This window comes from Castor canadensis, chromosome 7 (assembly GCF_047511655.1).
Source record: "Castor canadensis chromosome 7, mCasCan1.hap1v2, whole genome shotgun sequence".
In the NCBI taxonomy this organism is placed as follows: Eukaryota; Metazoa; Chordata; class Mammalia; order Rodentia; family Castoridae; genus Castor; species Castor canadensis.
Window position 1 is genome coordinate 64,311,297 of NC_133392.1, and position 27,112 is coordinate 64,338,408.

Consider the following 27,112-nt stretch of genomic DNA (forward strand, 5'->3'; position numbering starts at 1 on the left):
CTTTAATACTGGTGATGATTCACATTTTCCAACTTCTATATTTTACAATTTGTTTTTCTTGACAAGAGTTTGTTTTAAGTACCCATAAATAAGGAAAAAGGTTTCTTGATTTTGGCTTTTAGAAAGAAGTAATGAATCTTCTTGTCATTTTGAAATGATTCTTTACCTTTTACAGAAATGTATCAAGAAAAGAAAATGACCAGTATTTAAGTTTGTTTACTGATTTGGGCCAGTCATTTCTTAGTAGAATCTATGGAGTTTTCACTTAAGGGCCCTTTCTACTTGTCTGTGGTTGTTAGAGGCCGCCTAAAAGGTCATTTTTACAGTCATTGAATTTTAAAGTGAGAAAAGACTTTAGAATGTGTCATAGCTTCTCATTCCTCCCCCCGCCACCCAATACTGGGGGTTTGAACTCAGAACTTCATGCTTGCTAGACAGGTACTTCACCACTTGATCCACTCCACCAGCCCTGTTTTTGTTGTTGTTATTGTTGTTGTTTTGTGGTATGCTAGGCAAGAACTCTACCATTTGAGACACGATCCCAACTCTTTTTGTTTAGTTGTTTTTCTATGCCTGGGCCAAGCTGGACCTCAGTTCTCCTGTATATGCTTCCCACTTAGCTGAGATGACAGGCACATGCTTCCCACCACCATGCCCAGTTTTTTATTGGTTAAGATGAGATCTTATGAACTTTTGCCTTGAACCAAGATCTTCTGCTCTCTGCCTCCCAAGTAGGTAGTATCGCAGGTGTGAGCCAATATCCCTAGCTAAGCCACTCATTCTTCCCCCTGTACTGGGGGTTTGAACTCAGGGCCTAGAGCTTGTTATGTAAGGGCTGTACCACTTGAGCGATGCCCCAAGTCCTTAAGCTTCCCATTCTTGAAATGAGAAATCTGAGAAAGAGTCTGTGTCTTCTGGTAAATGGATGGAATTGGAGAACATCATTCTGAGTGAGGTTAGCCTGGCCCAAAAGACCAGAAATCGTATGTTTTCCCTCATATGCAGACATTAGATCAAGGGCAAACACAACAAGGGGATTGGACTATGAGCACATGATAAAAGCGAGAGCACACAAGGGAGGGGTGAGGATAGGTAAGACACCTAAAAAACTAGATAGCATTTGTTGCCCTTAACGCAGAGAAACTAAAGCAGATACCTTAAAGCAACTGAGGCCAATAGGAAAAGGGGAACAGGAACTAGAGAAAAGGTTAAATCAAAAAGAAATAACCTAGAAGGTAACACCCACGCACAGGAAATCAATGTGAGTCAATGCCCTGTATAGCCATCCTTATCTCAACCAGCAAAAACCTTTGGTCCTTCCTGTTATTGCTTATACTCTCTCTACAACAAAATTAGAAATAAGGGCAAAATAGTTTCTGCTGGGTATTGAGGGGGGGGAGAGGGAGGGGGCGGAGTGGCTGGTAAGGGAGGGGGCGGGGGCAGGGGGGAGAAATGAACCAAGCCTTGTATGCACATATGAATAATAAAAGAAAAATGAAAAAAAAAAGAAAAAGAGTTTGTGTCTTGACTACATTCACTCTAGGGCTAAAGTAATAAGAGGCAGAGGAAGAACTGGAACCCAAGCTTCTTGATTCCCAGTCCAGGATTCTTTCTTTTTATACCATCACTTTATAAAACACAGGAAGCAAACTGATTGCTCACCTGAAGTTCATAATATTATTTACATGGTGAAATTTTTCATTTCTATGCTTCACTATTTAAATTATATTTCGTGTTTGTCATGTTTTCTTATTTCACATTTAAGAATTCTTACCTTTTGTCTTTTATATTGAGCCTACATACTGCATGTCTTAAGATAAGTCAATCATTCTACAATGTAACCCTAATTAAATCACTTACCTACTCAAAAAACCTTAATATCTCACACTCCTCTATGTACCATATAGTTAACTAATTAAATCTATTCTCTTAACCCATGAAAACTAAATCTATATTTCAAATCCTAGTTCTTTCTATTCTTCTGTTTACTTTTTATGATCCTGCTAAATAGGACCATTTCCTACGCTCAGGACCTACCTCTCATATTCTATACTGTTGTATCCTTCCTTAGAAACACCTTCACCTAAAGTTTTACCCATCTTTCTGTACTTAGGTCAAATTCTACTCCTGCCATAATGCCTTGACTTGTGTTTTCCTTTTAATTTCAATTACACTATATCCTGATTATAGTTTTTGTTTTCATCTAATTCTTTTTGCCTTATTTTTGCTTAATCAGTGAGCCTAACAGAGTGCCATATAACTATAGAAATAAATGCTATCTAATATGTTCACTGGTTATTAAAATTATCAAAGCAGACAGAAGAGAGCTATTGCTACCTCCTACAGATAGGTATTCCTACAGTAGATAGTAATTTAAAAAAAAAAAAAACTTGCTGAGATCATCAAAACCAAGAGAAATCTTAGTACCTCCCATACCTATCCAGCACTAAATAACTTCTAACATTGTCACAATGGTCACATGGAAACTAGAGCTATTCATCAAATATAAACACCTACTCTTAATCTAGCACTGTTATCAAATCTCATGTATTTTGCTAATGAGAATATATATTTCCTTTCACACTGTCACAGAAAATTACACCATTTTCTTTCATGGCTGTTTTCAGATACTGTGCAGATAGTACATTCCTTATTTTAGCATGCTTCTGAAAACCTTAGCTAGAACAGATCTTGAGACTGTTGCCATTTTCTCACACACATTTATCATTTTCTTCCCAAGAATATATCATTGCTTTCTTTAGATTCCTGACTTTCCTTGGCATATTTTTGAAATAAGATATATAGGTTACCATCACCTGTTGATTAACAGAGGATAATGTGAAGGTAGCAGAGGAGAAAGATGAGTTATTGATTGTTTTTTCTTTTATTCATATGTACATACAATGTTTGGGTCCTTTCTCCCCCAAGAGGAGTTATTGATAATTCAAAATGCCTACAGTAAAAAGCCAATGTTAAGTGTTAGTTGTCTAAGTGAAGGTTAACCATGTTACAGTTACAGTGGCTTGCTCTGTTTAAGATGGAGGTGGGAGACATGAAACCCACAGATAAATCAACTTTGTCCTGAATACTGGCTCTTTTCCTTCAGCTCTGCTACTGCTAACCCAATATAGCCTAATTGCCAAGATCTACTGGGGAGGTGAGCACATCGCAGGCCCCAGTTGTGTCTAAACCCTCTTTAATCTGCTGTGGCTAATCAAGAATTGATTTTCCCTGTTTGTAAGGTACAGGACATGCTAATTAGAGATGTAACTCTGATGATTCCCTTCACAATGAGATTTTTAGAATTGTTACCATTAAAAGCCCCTAGCTTCTTTTTTCAAGGAGTTGACTATCTAAATCAAATCTTAAATCTTGGAATGCTTAACACATAAGATCAACTTACTGTGAATAATATGTTCTTTTGAAATAAGAAAATTTAGCATTGTGTCTTGAGCTACACTTGTGTCTATAGTGATGTGTGCACTGGCAGTAAAAAGTGGCATGGATATATGATATTGGATATATTTTAAAATTTATTTACTAGATGGAAAAAAGATGTCATTTCAAAGTCATAAAGTGTACCTTAGCAGGTTATTGCTGGTTAGAAGCTCATTATAACTTATGTTTCTATCTCACATGCTGTAAATTTTCTAATTAAATTGCATGTTAGTAAAATAGTAGCTTGTCATAAAAATGCACTTTGTTGATAATTTACCAAGTGTTCAAGCTGAGTCAGGATTTTTGTTTAGATTCTGGCTTTTTGTTATTTTTGGCACTTCTATAGGAAACCTTTTGGCATGTATCCTTATGGTTCTGTTATGTTGTATTGTTTGATATTCATTGTCTGCCAATAAGGGCTGGACTGCATACATCTTTCAATATATATTTAAAGTTAAAATTCAGAATAAAACATTCTTTCAGGAAAAATCTCACTGGTTATTTGCATGATACTTGGAAATGAAACAAATACCATAATCCTTTAGCACAACTTCCCAAAACAGTACAACTGCAGGTATGGCAGAAAATACGGATTGCATAAATATTCTCACAAAACTTACCAAACCAGCAATTTCCCAATTTTTAGCCAACTCTTAAGTTTCATCCCTGAAAATTTCAATGCATATGGGCCAAAAGTCTTTCTAACACTTTTGGTAACAATTCTAGTGGATTCATCTATTTTACTCATTGTAATGCACATTTACTTGATTCATACTATGTGTGAGGCATAGTTCTAGGAAGTGATACAAAACTTTGTTCTCAAGAAGGTGATAAACTAGGGAATAAACCAGACAATAGATAAATTATAAGTCGGGCATAATAAAAGAATATGCAGAATAATAAAGTCAGTCAACTCTGATCCCAAAAATGAAATATGAACCACAAGAAACTGAGTCAACATCAGTGTAATAGGGAAGTATTTGGGGGTCTTTGTCCTTATCATTTATTTGGTAAATTGACAGGTATTTATTATCAATTCTATGCATAGTAATATATTAGATATTTTGAGGATACAGAATGAAAAAGAGTTTCTACACTAAGACTTTATAATCTAGTAAGAGAGATAAGCTATCCATACAAGTAATTGTTTTCATAATTGCCAACAAGAAAAGCCTTTACACCTTGAGCAAAATTCTTGCGCAACAAGAAGCCACTTAATGGAGGCAGAGAAACAAGAGGCCATGAACAATTCAAGAAGACTTTCCATTAAGACAAAGATGGCTGAACTAACCCTGGAGGGATGGGTAGGATTTTGACAAGAGTAGTTGAAGATATTCTAATTCATTTACTGCCTACATGTGCAAGGTAGCATGAAGGCAAAAAGCCTGGGGCATGTTCAGAGAATAGCAAATATTCTAGTTTGAGTGGCACCTGGTACATGTATTAGGGAAAAGTAAAAGATCAGGCAAGAAAGGAAAGTAGGGGAATATTGTGGAGGTCCTTTGAAAGTCAGACTATAAAATGAGTTTTTATCAGAAAGCAATAGTTAGCTTTTTAAGCAAAGGCTAATCAGAGTTGGTATTTAGGAAAATGAATCTAATGGTTGTGTACACAGATGCATTCAGACTGTGCGAAACTAGTACGAGAGACTGGTTAAGAGACTATATGCAAGAGTTAGTATTTGACCCAGTTTTGATTCAGTAGGATTGGAAACAAGGTCTCATGCTTATAAGATGGACTTGGCAGAATTGATATTTGTCAGATGCAGAAAGAATCAAAAGGACTCAGGAAGTGAGGCAGGATGTCTGCTTTTGATCTCATATGAAAGGAATCAAGGAGCCCAACCCCACCCCAAATCTGAGAGAGAAAAGATTAGAAGACTTAAGAGACAGATTTCTACGGAAGGATTACACTTAGGGAATTTAGCAAATGAAGAAGAAGATAGGCTATAGAAATAGGAGAGAGAAGGGGAAAGAAGATATGCACTAGAAAAGTAGGGAGAACTGGGGATGTAGTGCAAGTGGGAGGGGAGAGAAGGGAAGAGAAGAGAAGAGAAAGGAAGGAAGGTATTTTCTAGGAAAGAGTTTTAGAAAATCAAATTTTAAAACATCTGAACAAAGTTTCATTTTTTCGCCTATTAAATTGTCTAGTGAAGTTAGAAGTTGCAAATGAAAAGGCTTGAATATGCAGGAATGAGAGAAATTGTCCAAAATATCTCCCAGGAAAAATATTTACCCAAGAAATGAAGAGTAATTGGAGGTACAAAGAAATGTAGAGGAAAGTTGAAATTAAATCCTTTATAGAATAGAAAGAAATGAGTGCTCATTTCTTTAAATAAATATTCCTTAGTGTTACACTCTGCAGGAATCTTTCTTCTGCGGCTGATCAAGTCCTATTTTAAAAGGACAACAATAAAGGCAGAGTTCAGTGATGAGAAAATAGTTTCTGACATGTGTGTACTGGAAGCCAATTTGTAATACTATGCACAAAAACTGTAAAAAATAGCTGTTAACAAAAATAATCCCTTATCTCACCTTAGCCCAGTCATTTTGTAATGCTTATTTCAATAAAAATCCCAGTACTGCTGGGGATGTAGCTCAGTGGTAGAGCACTTGCCTAGTAGAAAAAGGCCCTGGGTTCAATCTCCAGCATCATACACACAAAAACATAAATAACCATAACAACAAAAAATGTTAGTATTTTCTAACTACCTCCATATTGTATTACATTCAGTTCTCAAAATATTGTTGATATGTAAGGAACTATAGTTAAGATAATGTGTTGTCTCAGATTCTAACAAGACAATCTGTGAGGTAAAAAGATAGCTGCAGTGGACCCTTGGTATGCTAGGTCAGTGGTTCCAAGGAGCCCGCCATTGAGGAAAGACCAAGAATGCCCAGGATTTAGAGGTCAGCACTGTACTATGGATGCTTGATTCATTTTTCCCATAATACCATCCTTCCACTAAAGACATACTACCTTGCAATAAATCTAAAATTTCACTTTATCATTTAAATTAAGCACATTAACTTTTACCTTGCTTTTTGGGCACCATTTGCTTTTTTGGAAGGCACACTTTCAAAAAATTAATGACAGGGAAACACTCAGCAGATCGCACAGTGATTTTTTTTAATTTATTTCCTTTATTCATATGTGCATATAATGATTGGGTCATTACTCGCCCCTTCCCCCTGCCCCCTCCCTTTTCCCTCACCCCCTCTCTTATGCACCCACCCCCTCGCTTCCAAGCAGGAACTGTTTTGCCCTTATCTCTAATTTTATTGAAGAGAGAGTATGAATATTAATAAGGAGGACCAGGGGTTTTTGCAAGTTGAGGTAAGTATAGCTATATAGGGAGATTCCTAGTATTGCTTCCATGTACATATGTGTTACTTTCTAAGTTGATTCTTCTCCACCTAACCTTTTCTCTAGTTCCTAGTCCCCTTCTCCTATTGGCCTCGGTTGTTTTAAAGTTTCTGCATTAGTTCCTTTGCATTGAAGACATCAAATGCTATCTATCTTTTTTTTTTGGTAGGGGGGTTACCTTCCTATCCTCATACTTACCTTGTGTGCACTCACCTTGTCATGTGATCAAAGTCCTATCCCCTTGTTGTGTTTGCCCTTGATCTAAAGTCCACATATGAGGGGGAACATAGGATTTTTGGTCTTCTGGGCCCTGCTAACCTCGCTTAGGATTATGTTCTCCGGTTCCATCCATTTACTTGGGAATGATAAGATTTCATTCTTCTTCATGGCTGCATAAAATTCCATTGTGTATAAATACCACATTTCCTCAATCCATTCGTCAGTAGTGAGGCATCTTGGTTGTTTCCATAACTTGGCTATTGTGAATAGTGCTGCAATAAACATGGGTGTGCAGATGCCTCTGGAGTAATCTGTGTCCCATTCCTTTGGGTATATCCCTAAGATCACACAGTGATTTAAATACACATGGCAATAATGTGAAACTTAGAGTGTCTCTGCATCAACTGGGTTATGCACAGGAACTTAAATTTTTTGTTTTTGAAGTTTGTTTTTTTAAATTTTCTGACTACACTTGATCAAAACTGCTTGTAATAAATCCACAAGTAATGGAGGAGGGTTACCTGTGGGAGGGAGAAGAGTGAATAGAGGAGATGAAAGTGAAGGAATATGGTTAATGGGCTTCACATATATGTATGAGATAAAACAATAAAACCTTTTGCAACTGTTTTAAGTGGGGTGGGGGGGGTTGAGGGGGGAGATGGTGGAGGCGACCTCACCTATGTGCAATATAAGGCTATCTGGAATTATCACAGTGAATCCCCCCTGTACAATGAATATATGCCAATAAAGTGAAAAAGATATCAAGTACAATAAAATCTGAATTAAACTTCAAAAAAATCCACAAATAAGGTAGACTCACTACATATTTCTTTACTCTGCAGCCTGTTCATTGGCTCCCATTTCAATGTGAAATGCAATATGATCTTTTTAGTATTAAAACTTATTTTTACATAGCAAGAATAGATAAGCAATCCTTTCAATTTAACGTTTATTGAGCACCTACTACATATACTATTCAGTATTTTCCATACTTTTCTGTGATTTTTTTAAAGTCTAACTTGTACATTTGGCTGATTTCCTTTTCATGCACATTAAATTTTTTTTCATATTTTTTTATAGTTGTGAGAGTCTTATTTTGTCTTATTACTTAAGAGACCTGTATTGATTACTTTTCATGCTTTTCTTTGCTATTTCCCAGTAACCATTGTGAAAATTTTGTCTGCATTTGATTTTTTTTTTCTAAGACAGCAGCATTACAATATTCTCTGTGCAGAATTATTATGAGTCCACTGGAAAGAAAGAAGAAAATAATATTGAGCTCGGCAATATTTGGATGAAATGTGTTTTTTATATACAAACATATGTAATATATAGTAATAAATTATAATATAATCCTATAAATATCATTCATAATTTAATCCAGTGCTGTTTTGGAGTATGAATATTACTAAGATGCCTAATTCTGTTCTCTGTTCTCCCTCAAAAAACTAAGACACAAAGAATAATGGAGCTTTCATAGTTGATTCTACAGTGAGAGTCAAAACAGCTAAAAAACTAGTGCTTTAAAAGTCTTTATTAATCTACCACATATCAGGTCTTACCTTTGCCACTAGATTCACAGAGGATTTTAAAAAAAAAAGGTAAAACAAGCTGTATACTGTGTACATATTCATTTCTGGGTTTCATATACTATTTGTTTTCACTCAGGGTTTTTGGGGTTTTTTTATTTCCTTAGGAGTGAATTTTGCAAAATTTCCAGACTAGCATAAGTTAAGGCTATTAAGTAGCTCTGGAAGGTGAAACTCATGGTACTTAAAATCCAATACCCAAAAACATAAAATTCCTAATGTCTGGCATCAAGTCAAAAAATGCCCTTGGGCCCAGCTTGGTGGTACACACCTGCCATTCCATGGGAGGCGGGGATGGCAGGATCACAGAGGCCAGCCTGGACAAAACTTAATGAGAACCTATCTCAGAAAATAAGCTGGGTGTGGTGGCACACACCTCTATTTACAGCTATCAAAGGAGGAGTTAGGACCTAAAAATAAACTGAAGTACAAAGGCTGGCAGAGTGACTCAAGTGGTAGAGTGCATGCTTAGCAAGTGCAAGGCCCTGAGTTCTAACCCCAGCACCACCAAAAAGTTACCATTCGTGCATAGAAACAGAAAAATACAACCATTATAAGGATAAACATCAGTCTATAGAAATGGATTTAGAAATCACACAGATGGCAATCAATATACCAGAGAAAGAAAAAGAAATTACACGGATGTTAGGATTTCATGACATGGGCATTAAAATAGCTTTTTTTAAAAATTGGAGCAATACTGGGATTTTTGTTGCTTCTCTGTTTTTGTTTTTTGTTTATTTTGGTTTTTTACCTTTTTGAGCCATGTCCCCAGTGCTTTTCACTTCAGCTATATTTTAGGTAGAGTCTCATGTTTTTTTTCCCCATGGCAGCCTGGACCATGATCCTCTTACCTACAATCTCCCACATCCAGCTTGTTGTTGTGAATGGGGTCTCAGTAACTTTTTGCATGAGCTGGCCTCAAACTGCAATCTTCTCAATCTGTCCCTCCCATGTAGCTGGGAGCCACTACACCTGACCCTTTAAACAGCATTTCTACATATATTCTGTATTTCAAGAAAAGTCTAAACCTGTTGAGGACAGGCCCATTTTTTTGATGTGCAAACTACACTGGATGAGATGGGACACTGAGGAAGAAAAGATTAAGTCATTTGAAGATATACCAATCAAATGTATTCAAAATGAAACAATGGAGAGAAAAAGAAGAATGGGGCAACTTCTGGTGACCTAATATTTGTATTGGGAGGCCTAGGGAAAAAAAGGGAGACAGAACAAGTATTTGAAGAAACAGAATCTGAAAAAATTTCCAAATGTAATGTAAACTATAAAACCACAAATCCAAGAAGCTAAACAAACCAAAATCAGAAGAAACAAAACAAAAACTACATCGAGGCACATCACAATCAAATTGCAAAAAAATTAGTGATAAATGAGAAAGATGTTAAAATTGCTGTAAAAGCACATTATATGCAGAGGAATAAAGAGAAGAATGACAGCAGTGTTCTCACAAATAATCCAGGTTGCGCCTATGTTGCAGCACAGGAAGAAAATATATATCCACCTAGAATTCTATACCCAGAGAAAATATCTTTCAAAAACAAAGACAAAATAAGTACCTTTTCCAACATACATGTAAAACCTGAAAGTGTTTATCAGTAGCAAGCATCACAGACCATTCAGAAAGCCTCAGATCCAAATGCTAGCTTGAACACTTAACCAACTATGTGGTTTATAGATGTAATTTAATCTTTCTAAACCTTTAGGTTTTCATCTGTAAGTTGAAAATCATAAAAAAAAAATCATACCTGTCTTTTAGGATTTTTATAAGAGCCAAATGAGATAAAGGAAGAGTTGACATTTGTTGAATAAAAAAATGACTTTAGGCCTTATTTCATTAAAAATGAAAAAAATACCTAGTACTTCTACAGTGAGAATTTTCTTAAGCTGTTTCTCTCTTCTCATTCTTCAAAAACTAAAAATGGGGTTCTAGAAAGAAATTAGCCTATATAACTAATCAATCTTAAATTGTGATTGCCGCCATTAACTATGCTTAAAGGTGAGAATGAACAGCTCTCCTAGAATAGATTAGCTAGCTAACAAACCACTTGTGAAAGGGTTAAGTCTCTTGTAAACTAAGCACTGTTTTTTTTAGCCCATGTTTTGGCTGCCTAATGTTTTTTCCAGTTTCGTTTATTGAGTTATAATTTATATACTGACTATCTAATTTTTATTATAAAGCCATTAGATAGAGGCCATGACTATCTTTATAGCTGTACATTTCCCACAGAGTCTTTGGCACTCAATAAATGTTAAATAATATTTCTATTCAGCCTTCTGCAAACAGGAAGCATATGGTAATAAATGTCAGAGGACAGGTTGAATATTTCCAAGAAGTTTTGTATTATATTCCTTGGAAAAGCCAGTATAGATACTTTTGTGCATTAAATTTATTTTAAAAAGGGGCTCACAGGCTCAAATTTTACTTAACAGTTTTCTCCAGCCTTCATTTTTATTTACAAATTAAAACGTTTCCTCATTGGCAATGGTATAAAAGTTTTTAAAGTATTAGCACTAGTGCAGTCTTACAGAAAATATATAAATGATTTTATAGATAGCATGAAGAAAAGGTACCTCATAGTTGAAAGAACAGCATGAAAAAACATTTAGAGGCTTAAGCAATATAAGTCTTTAGGTTTTGATATATGTTATATGAAAAGAATAAAACAGCAGGTATTTATCATTAAGTTTCAGCATGACTTGGAGGTATATCACTATTACAGCTGTTGCAGACCTCACAGCAGTGTTAGACTGACTCAACAGTGTTTTCTCACATGAGGATTCTAGCACTACTAAAAAAATCTTACTGTAGTCTCAGTGAGATAGTCATTGCTTTAAAATAACAAAGACATGAAAAACTGAAAAAATGAATTCTATACAAAGGATATTTCCCAGTTAATTAATCTCTGTTGAAGACATGGTTAACCATATCAGCTATACAAAACCACTTAAATAACAAGTATCTAAATTTTCTATCTAGAATTTATTCACCTTATGATTGATCTGCTGACCCCATTTTCATGTTTTCATTAACATAAATTGGATGAGAAATTATCTGAATTTTCCTTGTTACTTAACCTCTCAAAGATTTAGGGTCCTCACATATAAAATATGAGCAGGGAATCCACCCATAGCTTAGCTTGGTACTGCTGACTCAGGATCTCATAAAACTAATCTGGTGTATCCCAGAATTATAGTTACCTTGCTGCTCAGCTGGAGGATGATCTACTGCCAGGCTCTGTTGTCTGTTGTCAAGCCTCAGACCCTCACTGGGCATTGGCCAGGTATCTCTCCATAATGGTACTCACAGCATGACTACTTGTTTTTCCTAGAGTGAGAGCTCAGAGAAGGAATGGGATCAAAAGGATGAATAAAACATCCCATCCTTTGTCATGTTAGAAGCAGTCTACACCCTACAGAAACAGATTATATGTGGGTTTGAATGTCAGAATCAGAGAGCACTGATTTTGTTTTGGTGGCTGCCTACTTATTATACATGATCCACAGATAGGGACAGATCACTGGGTGTCTGGAACTCATACGCTTAAACTATCTTGAGATCTTACCAAAGACTAGCATCCAGTGTGCAAATTGACTTTATAGTTGCACATAAAATACTTCAGTTTTTCCTAGTGACTATACAATAAAATAGATTAACCCTAATTTTATTGGCAAATTGATATACTAAGTGACTTGCTGAAGACATCACAATAAATAAGCTGTAAAACTGGGACTTAGTATGGGTCTTTTGTTCTAAGCCCTGTAGTTTTTCCATTTGATTGTTCTGCCCCTTGGCCAGAACTACTTTAATTGAAAGCCAGTCAAAAAGAGCATTATAGCTCTTAATTTATATACAAGTGTATGAATTCTTTTTATTGTATGTAGAGATTTTTATACCTAGATTTAGATACTAGACAGATCATCTTGTCATAGACTGTCACGTATAAGACGCCATTCAGGATTTACGGTGTCAGTTTCAAATGTCAGGATGAGTTCATTTTTTCTTCTGGGGGGCAGTGCTATGGTTTGAACTCAGGGCCTTGCCTCACAAGCGCTCTGCTGCTCGAGTCACACCGCCAACCCTTTTTGCTTTAGCTTATTTTTCAGACTTGGGTAGTGTGTCACTTTTTGCATGGGTTGGCCTCAAACTGCTCTACTCCTACCTTTGTATCCCACCATGCCCAGATTGTTTTTTGAAAGAGGGTCTTACTAGCTTTTGCCTAAGGTGGCTTTGAACTTCAATCCTCCCATCTCCACCTCCAGTATAGCTGGGATTACAGGTGTATACCACCATGCCCAGCCCTTCAATGATATTTTAAGGTCTACAGCATATAGAAGTGATATGCCTCTGGGCTAAATAATGCTTTTAGCCCAAAACTGTATTTAGGGGGTAAATATTTGTCAGATGGAGAGGTAAGCAAAGTAAATCAGAACAAGTCTGGTTCTATCCTCCCTTGGCTTCTTCCAATACTCTGGACTCCTGGGACTTGAGTAAAGACCCAGTGAGAGCCAGACCATCATACTCTTTAGAATCTTCTGCTTCCTTCTTGCATTGGAGCAACAAAGTTGTGTGTTTCGGTTGGGTGGGCTGCTTTCAATGGAAAGTCTGAGGTGTCTTTTTCTGTTTCTAAGTTGTTTCAAATGTACCCATTTGTTTCAGTATATGAAGTTTCAGTCTATACTCAGGACCCTTCATGTCAGAGATCAAAAGGCTAGGTGGTATCATAAGCAGAATAGTTCTAAACTGGGTTCTTCGCCTTGAAGTGCACTTAAGGAGTGAGAGAGTAAGTAGTATGAGGTATGATTGTACTGATAGTTACTACCCAGACCCATCTGATCACCCTGGAGCAAGGAGATAAATTGTTGTTTTAAAAGCATTTGTTCAACTTCTCAAAATATCTTTGTGAAATGGTTAGTAGGAATATGGAAAAACATCTTTCTATAATGACAGTCACGTAATCATCAGTGTAGGAAATCCTAAGTAATCTTAAAAAATAATAATAATAACTGATTAATAAGTGGATTTGGCTAAGTCTCATGATACAAAGTCATTTGATAGAAATTGTATTTCCATATAACTAGTTATAAATAATCAGAATTGAAATAAGAGTATAAACAATTTATGGTTTTAGTTTAATATTGATTACAGTAATTCTACTTTATAATAAGAACTTGGTTATATCAGACAAAATAAGAGAAGTGTTTTCTCCTAAATTGATTATAAAGGAAACAGTTGTCTTTCCTGCACACAAATACACATTTGTGTTTCTCTTTCCTTTCCTGTATAATCTAAGGATTGTGCTTTTTAATAGCAGCTTGCTAATCCCTATAAATGAGTCTTAATGTAAGCATCCCATAGTTTTCATGAATCATGAATTTCAGCCTTTTTAAAAAATAACAAACAAACTTCAATTCAAAACCATATTTGCTGGTTGTTTCATCAGCACCCTTTTAGCTTGGGTGGTGAAGCAGCAAGCCTACCGTAAATCCTAAGTAGTGTGGTATAGATGAGAGTCTAAGACTTTAATTATTTGTCATTTTATTCACAACGCTCAATTCCAGCATGGGAAAAATGACTCTTGTTGTAAAAGTATCATTCATTGTAAACCAAAAATGATACTGTATTATAGCATAGACAACAATGGGAACTGATTCTGAAAATGTGACCTGTCTGAGAAATTGAATAATAGTGAAAGTTATCAAAATGGAAAGAAGTGTTAATGTGAAATGCAGCCTTCTCAGAAATACTCTTTTCTGGCCTGTTTAGTTTTGCTTTTGTTGCTTGTCATGCATGAATGAAAGTGCTATACTCTCAGGGGAGCAGGAAAGCCTCTGTGTGGGTTGTTTATTTCCTTAATCCCTCCTCTTTTGTGATTTTTGATGTCAGATCTAAAGTGGAAAGCCTGTAAATATAATGATTATCACATGGATAATCACCTGCATTAGGAACCGCCCTGCTTCTCTATTCTAACCCTAGCTGTTCTCCACATGTCACATCTACTCTGCGGTTGGATTTTAACCTGACTGCTTCATTAGCTTTGTGAAACTCAGTATGAGGGGCCCTGGGGCAGCACAGATGGGAACTTGCTTGTTTTCTTATCTCACTTTTACTGCGATGGCACACTAAACTAAAAAGTCCCTTTCAATTTAGTGTGATCAGTTGCTTAGAATCACTCCTGCTATTTGGACCCTCCCTTGCTCTTCTGTCCATCATTTATGCCCACTCTTTCTTCCCCAGTTTATGACATAATTCCTTTTCTTTCTGTCCCTTCATGCAGTGAATCTGAGATCTAAAATTCTGCAAATTCTTCCTGGGTCAAGCAGACTGTTCTCTGTGTTGTTTTGTTTGTGTTGCTGAGAGGGAAAAGTAAATGTTCCATCATTGTATCTACAAACACTTTTAGATCAGAGGTTAGCAAAAGTCTGCAGTGATGTGAGCCAGCTGCCTTCTCTAATGGTGTGACTGGGGGCACCAGCTCAAGATCAAAGGAAGGTGGGAGGAAGTCAGAAGATAAGATCATTTTAAGCCACAGAACAAGTGCTTAGCTTTTCTAGTGATAGTGCACAGCTCAGCAAACCTGTATGAGGGGGAATTAAGATAGAAAATTGAGTTGACTTTCCTTAAGTATGGTCTTCCTCAGCCAGAAATGGTTGGTGCAAGGAATTGTTTATATGGATGCAAAAGTGTCCTGAGGCACAGTTTACTTTAAAAGTAATGATTTAACATGTCTCTGTCTTCTTGCAGTTAGTTCTGCACCATGCTAGATGACAGTTAATTTCCTATCACAGTCATATGAGCAAAACTGACATTAAAAAACAATATAAGGGATGGGAAATTTTTAGCTCAGTGGTAGAGTGCTTGCCTAGCAAGTGTAGGGTCCTAGATTTGGTCCACAACACCTCCCTCCAGTTTTTTTAATCTACTGTGTATGGATTTTTAAGACCTTATGTCTTTGTGTAATTTTAGTCGTACAAGTTCTTCATTTTTCTTTCATGGCTCCTATGAAGTTTGATTTTAAAAAGTAGTTCCAGAACTGGGTTTGGTGGCTCACATCAGTAATCCCAACCATTCAGGAGGTGGAGCTCAGGAAGATCAAGGTTCAAGGCCAGCGTGGGTAAAAAGTTAATAAGACCCCTGTCTCAATCAGTAAGCTGGGTATTGTAATACATACTAGCAACACAGAAGGTCAGGGAGAAGGATTTCCATCTAAGGCTGTCCCCTAGCAATAATGCAAGACCTTACCTGAAAAAACAACTAAAGCAAAAAAGGGCTGGGGACATGGCTCAAGTGGTACAGCACCTGCCCAACAAGCGTGAGGCCCTGAGTTGAAACACCAGTACTGCCAAAAAATAAAGTTTTTTAAAAGCAGTTTTAACAGTTTTCCAGTTGTCTTTTTCATATAAGAATTCATTTGGCTAATTTTGACAGCTTAGAAAACACTACATTGATATCTTTTAAACCACATTCTTTTCCTCAGTATCCAACCAGCAAATATTATTGATTATGTGATGTACATAATCAATGTTCATTGATTATGAGAGTTCTGTTGTAAGTAAATTGTCAAGAGGTTAACCCTGCTTGAGCCAGTTGTCAAGGTCATAATTCAATTTTTTTTTTCTTTTGGTCTACATTAACTGTAGTTAACGTGGTTGGTCTTGTGTTTCTCTAGTGAATGGCTTAAGGAGTTGTACTTTCAGCTTATCACTTTCTGTTAACTTCAGTGTTAAGCTGTAATCAAGCCTTTTGGCTTTTCCAAATGCTCAAAATGATTCTCTAAATCTGTTATTGGTATACTGGACCATAAATGCATATATTTTTTTTTCTTAATGTTTTCCTCAACCCTGTAGGTAGTACCCAATTTGTGAGAAGACACTGACTGTACTTTCTGCCTTACATGGTTTGGTGCAGCAGTCGTTTTAGTTGAGTTGGATCTGCTCACTACTCAGGCTCAAATCCCATCCTTCTATTAATATCTCTTGGCAGAGATAATTTTGGAGGAATGTAAGTTAAGATGTAGAGACTCTTGACAGTTGTCTGCAATTTTTTTCACTTTCAAGAGGGAAGTAGAGTTGAAAAATAATATTCCTCCATTTTCTATCAGTCCTAAAATGAAAGCATATGCACAAACCGAAGAGTCAAAGGGAAAGGATTTGGTTACACAGATGTGTTTTTATCATTTGATAGCCTGTTATAAAGGCATTAGGGCATATAATAATATCTATCAGATTGTGCTCTCAAGATACTTAAAATCTAGAACTTCATGTATTAAATTTTAACCATTAAATGTTCAACTTTTGGGTTTTTGGACTGTTCATTATAAAAGTCTTCAGACACAGCTAGTATAGATATTGAGCCCCAGATACCATATACATCTAGATTTCACAGCTGTTAATATTTTGCCAATTTTGTTTCCAGTTTTTCATGAAGTATTCTAAAGTAAATTACATATTCGACGGCATTTTATCCCTAAATACTTCAGGATGTATCTTTTTAAAATTAAGGATATTAAGAAATTTGGTACAAATGTACTGTGTACACATGTATGAAAATGGAAAAATGAGACCAGTTGAAACTATTCCAGGAGTGGAGGGAGGGAGAATAAAGGAGAATAATGAAGAGAGAGAATTCAAGTATGATATATTTGACATACTATAAGAACTTTTGTAAATGCCACAGTGTGCCCCTGCACAATAAATAAATAAAGGACATTTTTCTTACCAAAACTGATAATTCCCAATCCTTTCTCACTTCCAATTTATATTCAAATTTCTCCAGTTATCCCAGAAGTATCTTATAGCTGATTTGTTTAAAACAGAATCCAATTAAGGTCCATACATTGCTCTTGGTCATTTTCCTCTCACTAACATTGACTTATTAAAGGGACTAAGCTAGTTACCCTGCAGATGTCCTACTTTATAGATTAGGCCATTTGCTCTCCTATTGTAGCCTTTAACTTTTTCCCCTTTCCTCTATTTCTTAGTAAGAGCAAGTTATTGAACTAATGTTTTGATTAATTCATGTTAAACATTTTTGGTCAGAACACTTTATAGACAATTCTGTGAACTTCATACTGCATCATAACAGAAGGCACAAATATTTGGCAGTCCTACCATTACTGATGATAAATGATAGGATCGATCACTGGGCTAAAGTGATGACAGCTTGATCCTTTCATTATAAAGTTACGCTTTGCTCCCTGTGACCAGCATACAATCTGTGATGTTTTGATTCCATGGAAAGACCCACTCCCCATCATCCTTTCACCTAATGAATTTAGCATCCATTGATGATCCTTGTCTATGTAAATTTCCATGGGGATTGCAAAATGGGGGTTTTTCTGTATCTATACATTTATTATCAGGCATCCTTCTCTACAGAAGAGCTTTCTGAGAAGTACTGTTTTAATTAGAAATATAACCACCAGCATGTTCCTTAGGTTTCAAATGATTGTCTTTCTTTGCTGAGGTCATAACACCTGAACTTACTATGGCAGCTACAGTAAAAACATGCACTACATCTTCTTTATTCTAACTTGTGAAGTGTGTTGACATTATGCTGCCTTCTTTTTATTATGCCAAGAAAAAAAGGAAATCTTTTTTTGGTGTAAGAATAAAAATTGAACTATGTGGTTATATTGAGATAATTGTGTAAAAAGAAGACTGTTTGAATGAGTTTCAAAATGGATTATTTCTTCATTACCTAGCACTTTATAATTAACTGTTCTTTTTTTAATTTCAGGAAGCTGCCACTTTTGCTAGAGAGCAAGGCTTTGAGGTGAGTTAACCCACAATTGCACACTAAACAGATCCTAAAGGTTTTTTTCTAGCTGATAATGAAGTTCTTTTGGACAGTGATTGATGTGCTATTATACTCTCAGAGCCTCGCAGCAGTTGCCATGGAAACTTGGCAGTCGTCATGGTTTCTTTGTTCTGCCAGCACAGTGTTATGACGCACTCTGCTAGGTCTGCACCCAACATCGCCTACAGATGTTATTTATTGAATTTTGAAAAGCCTCTTGGGAAGCCAAGAGGTTGGGCACGGTTTCAAGCTGCCTCTGCAGATATGGGGCCTGTCAGTTTGTTCAGTTAAAAAGCTCCTCATTAGCTGCATTACATTTCACAAGGAATCACTGCTGAAGCAGTGGTGGAGCAAGACTAAATAGTGAAATATAATGTCACTTAAATAATTTCAACACTATCACATGTAGATTATCATTATGCAAATTAATTTCCAAAAGGTTGTATTTAACAGTTGTTAGGAACTGATGAATTTCAATCCTGCTTATGTGAACTTACTGTTTGAATCTTTTTTTCTTTTCTGCCTTTTGCTCTCTTTTTTAAATGACGTAAAATATACATAAATTTTCTGAAATGACATATTGATAATTGGCTTTGATTTCCAGGTCTTAATTCTATTTTCCTGATAGAAGAATTATTCTCTCAAGACTCAAAAGTCCATGTAATAGTTATTGGCAAAATTAAGATAACAGTCAAGACCGTGTTTTTCTCTGTATAATATCCATCTTCCAGTTGATTCTTAGAAAACACTGACTTCAGTATGAACCCAGGTTAACTGACATAATTAACTGAGTTTATGAGACTTTTATGATGATGGTATTTAATTGAACCAAATTATGTAGAATGCTATGTCCTATATAGCAAATTGAACTGTTACATGACAGTGATTTTTTAAAATGTAATGTGACTTGAGCTGGAATCGAGAAACTCCTTATTTGCATACTCAGTATTATCAAATATCTAGAGAAGCTGTGGCATTGATTGGATAATATTAGTAAGCTTACATTGAGGTCTTTAAAGAAAGGTGTTTGAATTCGTGATGGAACTGTTATTTTTTAAAAGGCAGATTCATTATTAAGCAATAAAGTAATACACGTGCATGTTATCCAGTCTTAAGAATTGATGAACCAGAAATATAGCTTTCTCTTCATAGAGAAAGACAGTGAGCATATAATACAAGTGTTTTCTCCAGATCCTATGTGAAAGAACTATTTCAGCAGGAAAGTCTCATATACTTGATTATTGGAAAGTGTAGTTTCTTGGGAGTTAGGTTTTCTGTTGTTTTATCAGATTCTAGTCACTATAAAGTTAAGTCATTTGGAAAAAGGATTTCTAAGATTTCTCTCTCTGTTATTATTATTTTTTTTGGCTATTTTATATTTCATTTTGTAATTTTCCAAACTGGCAATTGATATATAGGACAAAATATAATCAGGAATATTAATTTAAAAACCTCATGTTTTGATCAAGACAACAAAATTCTCAAAAAGATAAAAGTATGTATAACACAAATGCATATGTTGTCATTTTACCATGTAACCATAAAAAATATTTAAGTTCTGTAACTTTTCAGATACTTAGAAGTACAACATTGTATAACAAATGATCTTAGTTCTAAGTTACATAATAATTTTTTTTAAATAGTTTAGCAGGCCTTACTAATTCATACTTTTATTTCCCCCCTGAGCTCCTTGCTCTGAATATGCCTGAATTACATTCAGTTGTTGCAACAAACTACTTTTTATATTTCCTACTAACCAGCACTATATTAATCTTTCATTAGTTCTTATTTAATGATTTCTGAATTGTTTCTTTTTGCCATAATTGATTAGCACATATAAGCAAGGTGATGATGAATGTAATTGCATACCTTATTACCTCCTGACATAGCAAAACTGTTGTCAATGAGGTTGTCTGTGATATGTTAGACGGGATAAAGCACATAGTATCTTGATGTGTCCCTTTATGGATTCCCAAAAACATTACAAGCATTGCAGAATATATATGAAGCATAAGTACAATAGTCTCAAGTAAGCCTTGCTATTAAAATATATTCCCTGTATAGAACACTATCTAGAGAAATTTTCAGTGATATTTATAATGTCATTAAAGTTTTCTTAGTTCATGAGACAGAAATATTAAAACAGGTTTGGAACTTAGTATTCTTTAGGAGTAAAACAACAAAAAATCTCTTTATTTTAACAGTTTTCTGTGTATGGAAGTGTGTTAATGCTCTAAATCTAGTATGACAAACTAGTCAAAAATCTGCATTTTTATCTCTCAACTTCAATATTGCCTCTAAATTTTGAGCAAGAATGAGAAAAGAGAAATGAAAAAATAAAAAGAAAGAAAAGGTGAGAATTTTTCCTTCCCTCTAGCACTGCTGCTGCCCTACCCTCCTTTTCTAATATAAATCCAAATCAGTTCCCAAAGCCACTGAGTGTTGCCACTAGTGATGTCTGCTGACAAACAAATGCTTCGGAAAATAACGAGTGTTTATTCATCAGGAAATATCCACACTGGCATTGTTTATGATATTCTGGTTATCTTCTCTGCAAATTTTAGATAATCTCAATTTTTCTTTTTAGAAATCTTTAAAATGAATTGGGTAATTTTCAGTGAGAAGCAGCAGCTTAGGAGGGCACTGGAGAAAGAGATAAAAACTAGAGCTGGGCAGAACACAAAGCAGAAGAGAGAGTGTGTATATATACATATACATATGTATATATATATGGAAAATTGCATAGGGCCTGATTTAAATGACAGACCTGCTAAGAATTTAAAGTAATAATTCTTGAGGTAAAAAGTTTCATAAGGCCTTTTATTATTCTTTAAAGTCAGATCAGAATGCAATGTGTTTTTAAATCTACCTTATCTTAAGATGAACTGATTAAAGTTTTATATTTTTAGAACCTAAATAAAAATAAGGTACTTAACAGCATGTGGCATTATGAAGCGTTCTAAAAACGACTGAAAATTGATTTGAATTAAATAAGGAAAATACCTACAGATACTCTCTGTATTTTCATTGTCTCTGCAAAAGAGCATATGTCAAACGATGAAGGGAATTCATATCTTCCCTATTTGATCATTTATTCAGCATTACTCCAAGCAAGAAAGTTTAATTTTCTTGTTATAGATCTCAAGATATCATACTTCTGTCTATAAAGGGCACAAAGCAATCTTCTTCCCTTTTCCTACTTCCCCCACAGCCTCTGACTTTGATCAAAGGATACTAGGCTTGTAGTCTTTCTCTAACCAATGAGGTCTCTGTCATCTTCTTAACTGATTTCAAAATTGAAAATTCCAAGAGAGAAAATTGTACTATCCAATATAGTGTTCACTAACTACATGTGGCTATATAAGTTAAGATTAATGAAAATTAAATAAAACTTAAAATTAAAAGCCAGGTGTGGTGTGTAGTCCCAGCTACTCTGGAAACTGAGGTAGTGGTATTGCTTAAGCCAGGTATTACAGACCCAATTTCAAAAAGAAAATAATTGCTTACACACACTTCAAGTGCTATGTAGCTTGTTTCACTAACAACTACTTTATTGGACAGTGCAGTTGTCAAACATCTAAATTATCTCAGAAAGTTCCATTCAACAGCTTTGGATAGAGAATATTTAAGAGGTGTTGATTCCCAAAAAATCCTCTTAAGGTAATTTTAAGGTTCCTGTGTTCTTTCCAAATATAAAAATTGTAATGAACTGTCACTCACAGTTTGTGAAAATAAGACCTAAGTCAGGTTCTGCTGGCTAAGAGAGTATACTGCTGTTTTCATAGGTGCATAGATTATAAGAGAGGGCAATTTAAAAACGTATTATGGGACACAGATAACATAGTCTTCTAATTCTCTCCATTTAATCTTTTTTTTTTTTTTTTTTTTTTGTGGTACTGGGGTGTGGGCCTCACACTTGCTAGGCAGGTGCTCTATCACTTGAACCACTCCACCAGCTTTACTGAGCACTTAATATGTGTTTAACACACCCCTACGGACCCTGAAGAAAAGGAAGAAATGACCAGAGTGTGTTGTGAAAAAGAATTTGGAAAGGGTTCCTATTTTGGATAAAATGGCCATAGAATGATTCTCTGAGAAAGCAAACTCTGAAAAATACTAATTCCTAGCAATGACAGAAAAAAAAAAGAAAACAAATAGGGTAACAAAATTGAAATAGAGGGCACAAGAGCACTAAGTCCTCCAAACAAGAAAGAGCATAATGTGCTGTGAACTCCAGAAACTTAGACGAGGCCATTGTGATTAGATTGGGGTGAACAGGGAGGAGAGTCGTGTGAGATCAAACTGATGACTGACGCACATACAAACACCATAACTACAATAGGAGTTTCTATTCAGAAGACAAAACAGAAAATGGTATGAGTAAGTGAAGTAATGTGTGGGAACACCACAACTGGACTTCTACAGAAGTAGGTAGATTATGACAGGATTCTTTAACATTTCTATTATCAGCCTGTTAAAAATGCAATAAAGAAAAAGAGGACACATTCTTTGCTAAATTTAAGGTGTGCGATCCCCAGTGACTATAAAAGGTCAAATTTACCTTTATAAAATGCTTCACAGTTTATAAAACCTTTTCCAATATATCATTAATACATTTGATACTTCACAAATCTTGAGAAGTAGATAGGGAATGTATCACCATAGTCAGTTCAACAGATAAAAAATAGACTATATGCCTTGTTCAAAGTTACACAGCTAATGCATGCTGGCAGCAGAACCAGAGCTCAACTTTCTTAAATTGCACTGCTTTCTCTCTCATAGTCTAGCATATCTTGAAACCCAAGGACTAAAATTTATTAGAAACCAGAATAATTAAGAAAAATAGCAAATTTAAATAAAAGATCAAGAATAGGTTGTAAATGTGTGGGAAAATGATTTAGGAGAAACATTCTGTAGTTTTGTGATAACAGCAAAAAACACACTGGCAGAAATTTAGAAGCAATATAATCTATGAATAGAATGGAGTAGTGATTAAGTGTACTATTATCCTTGGAATCAGACTTTGGGATGTTAGTCCTGACTTCACTACTTACATTTAGGACTTTTGACAATTTACTTAACCTCTATGACTCAGTTTCTTCATGTGTAAAATGGGATACAGTAATACTGCAGTAAATATTTTAATGAATACTTTCATAGCTGTATACATGGCTCTTCTTCATCTATGAAATAGGGATAATTGTAGTATCTTCTGTCCAGAAAAATTCAAATTTAATGACTTTAGAATTCAATAATGGCTCATAGCTCAGTTGTATGAGCTTTCTTCCTGTTTGTCTTTTTCCTCCCTTTATTGATACAATAATTGAATTCTCAAAACTCTTGTGGTCCTTTCTAGAGATTTTGGGCCAACCTAAGGAACTAACTGTTTTAGGGAGTATTAAAATGAAAGTCATTAAAATGAATAAAAATTGATGTTTATTAAGTTCTTAGAATGCAGTGACTGCTAATTAAATTCTCTTTCACTTATCTACGTTCATCTTCACAACAGTTATTTTTAACTTTTTTAGGCAAAGTCTCCCTATGTTGCTCATACTGGCCTGCAAATTTGGATCCTCCTACCTCAGCCTACCCAGTGTTGGGATTATAGGCACTAGCCACCACACCTGTCTTTATTTTTAATTTTTTCTTTTAAAATAACTTTAGTCTTCAAAAATTTCGAAACCAGTACAGAATTCCCACATACCTTTCACCTACCTTCCCCTAATGTTACCATCTTCTAAACCAAAACATTAATACTGGTATAGTGCTAAAAACTGAATTGCAGGCTTTATTCTGATTTCACCAGTTTTTCCTCTAATTCCTTTTTCTGTTTCAAAACCTAATCCAGGATTTTACATTACATTTATTTGTCATGTCTCCTTAGTCTTTCCCAATCTACTCTTTCCTTGTTCATGACCTTGATTCTTTTGAAGAATCCTGGTCAGCTATTGTGTACTCTCCATTTGAGTTTTTCTGGTATTTTCTCATAAAAAGGTTGAAGTTACTCATTTTTGGCTGGAAAACCTGCTCAGAGTGCATATCAGCGAGGTAAATGGTGTGACAGTGTCTTATTGCTGATAATGTTAACCTTGATTGCTGGGCTAAGGTTACCACCTTAGCTGGTTTATGCTCTGTAAAGTTACTCTTTTTCCTTTGCAATTAATAATATTTTAGAGGAAATTCTTTAGGACTGTGCTAATATACTATTTTATCTAGTAATTTAGGATCATTTAATTGATCACTGGTTAAGTTGGTATCTATCAATTTCCTCTACTGCACCATTACTATTTTTTCTTTGTAATGAGTAAGTATTTTAAAGAGAGATTTGGTACTGGAAATTGAACTCAAGCCTTGCATTTACCAAGCCTACAAAATTCTGCCACTGAACTATACCCCCAGCCCTAACATCTTTTAGTTGAATGTATTCTTAGTTTTGTCAATAAGTAAACACAGCCTTAGGTTTATTAGCCTCCTCAAGGTCACAAAAAAATAAGCCTAGGTCTGTCATATTCTAAAATTCCTTGTAATTTTATCATTCTGTTAAGATGTTTGATCTCATGTGTGACTGAGAAGAACTTAAGGAGGATGGAGAAAAGTAAATACGTAGAAATAGAAATATGTAGCTTTGGGAAATGAAAATTGAGCTTTAAACAAAAAAATTTTATACTAGACAAGAATAACTCTTGCGAGCAAGCAATAGCTCCTGAAGGAAAATTGAGATTAGGTATTTACTGACAAGTGATTCCAGAGTGAATGACAAAGGGATTTTTCATGAACTGTGGATATGGATACAAATAGAATAAAATTTACATAAATCTGGAAAGATTTACGGTTTGTAATTAGAAAGTTTATTTCAATCTTGAATTGCTACTTTTATAAGATTTAATTTGAGACATTAGAAAGGTTTCTTTGATTACGTTAACAAACTCCCACAATAAACTGTCTTTCCACATAGTTTGCAAAAAGCAACCATTGAATGTTATTCTTAATTTATTCCTAATAGCACCTTGAAGAAAGGCTTCCTTTTTAAAAAAAAAAAAATCAGCTGAGCACTGTGGCAGGCACCGGTAATCCCAAGTGTTCTGGAGGCTGAGAAAGAAGTGTCTCTTGAGCCCATAAGTTTGAGACTTGCCTAAGTAGCATAGCAAGGCCCTGTCTCAAAATATCAAAAACATCTAATACATTCATAAGACTGTGCTTCCATGATGATAGACTGAATGTGTTGCCTCTCTGTTGAATATGAATTATACTTAATCATAAACACAAATTAATAGTAAAATATATTTGTGCTAAGGAGATTGGCCGAATATATTTGAGTCACTCTAATTAAATGTATATTATTTAACAAGGTGAAGAAATTGTTATTATATGGCATTTTTGGACCTTTCAACTGTTAGTAATCAAAAACATAGGAAATTTCTTTTCTCATCAGAGTTCAGGCTTAGTTCTATTCTAAAATAAGCAACTGAAAGTGAAATAGCATATTCAAAAGGTCACCAGCAGTATCCTACCACAAGTACTATTCTTTTCAGAATCAGCAGTCCTCCAAAAATCATCTTGCTAGGTGTATTAGAAACTTCACTTCATACGTTCTCTGGAATTTAAATGTTTAGTGACCAAACAAGCATTTCACTATGGATTGTCATACTTTGCACTGATCGTAGCCCTTCATTGTGAATCATGTGCCCCTGTGCTGTTCATCTTAAGCTTTTCTGCCCTGTGTGTCCTTCACTTGTGCCATTCCTGTATTCCTCCAATGGTTTGTGTTTCTTTCTCTATAACTAGGTGAAACTTTGCACAGCAATAAAGAAAACTACCAACAAAGCCCATCCACGGGCAGTTTTAAGGGTCCACTAAATGCAGGCGTGGATTTTTAAGTTATCTAAGTGGTTGAAAAACATGATTTTTAAAACTTGCCTTTTGGGGAACTGGAGGCATGGCTCAAGTACTAGAGCACCTTCCTAACATCATGAAGCCCTGAGTCAAACCCCAGTTCGGTACCACAAAAATAAAAATAAAAAAGTTTTTTTATCTTGTTTTTTTTTTTGGAAGACAAAGTCTTGCTATACAGTCCAGGCTGACCTCAAACTGTGATCCTCCTGCCTCAGCCTCCCAGTGCTGGGATTATAGGTGTATATCACCAGGCCTAGCTCTAAAACTTGCCTTTAACTCAAGAGTTAGATTTCAAATTAGAATGTTTATGATATAAAGCTTCATGGCCTGTGTGGTATGAAAAGCAGTATCATCATTTTGAGAATTAATTTATGTTTTTTAACTTTATTCTTTTCTTAAAGAAAATTAAGTATTTGCATAGGAAATGTTAGCATTTTCTGTCTCTCATTCAGTTCTTTGAAAAATTTGTCATTATAGCAACTATAATTTCCAAAGTCTACATAATTAACTCTGTAAATCTCTAAAATAATTAAATGTTCCTTTTTTATCTTTTTGTTGGTACTGGAGTTTGAACTATGCCACTTGAACCACTCTACCGGCCAAATATTCCTCTTTTTAAAAAACTCTCTTTAGCCAGGCATGGTGGCATATGTCTGTAACACCAGCCCTCAGGAGACAGAGGCAGGAGGATAATAAGTTCAGTGCTAGCCTGGGCTACATAATGACACCCTGTCTCAAACAAACAATCAAATCTCTCTTTAGTTGTAAATTTGAAAAGTGACTGGATATT

The 27,112-nt window shown here is 35.3% G+C and overlaps 1 protein-coding gene across 3 annotated transcripts in view; it reads left to right on the forward strand.

Annotated features, from left to right (window-relative positions):
* Positions 1 to 27,112, forward strand: part of Adk (adenosine kinase) — a 502,187-nt gene that overhangs the window by 378,182 nt on the left and 96,893 nt on the right. For all 3 annotated transcript variants that reach the window (XM_074079212.1, XM_020160795.2, XM_074079213.1), the window contains exon 8: positions 18,370 to 18,405. In XM_074079212.1, the coding sequence (XP_073935313.1) occupies positions 18,370 to 18,405 (36 nt within the window). The remainder of the gene's footprint in view (positions 1 to 18,369; positions 18,406 to 27,112) is intronic.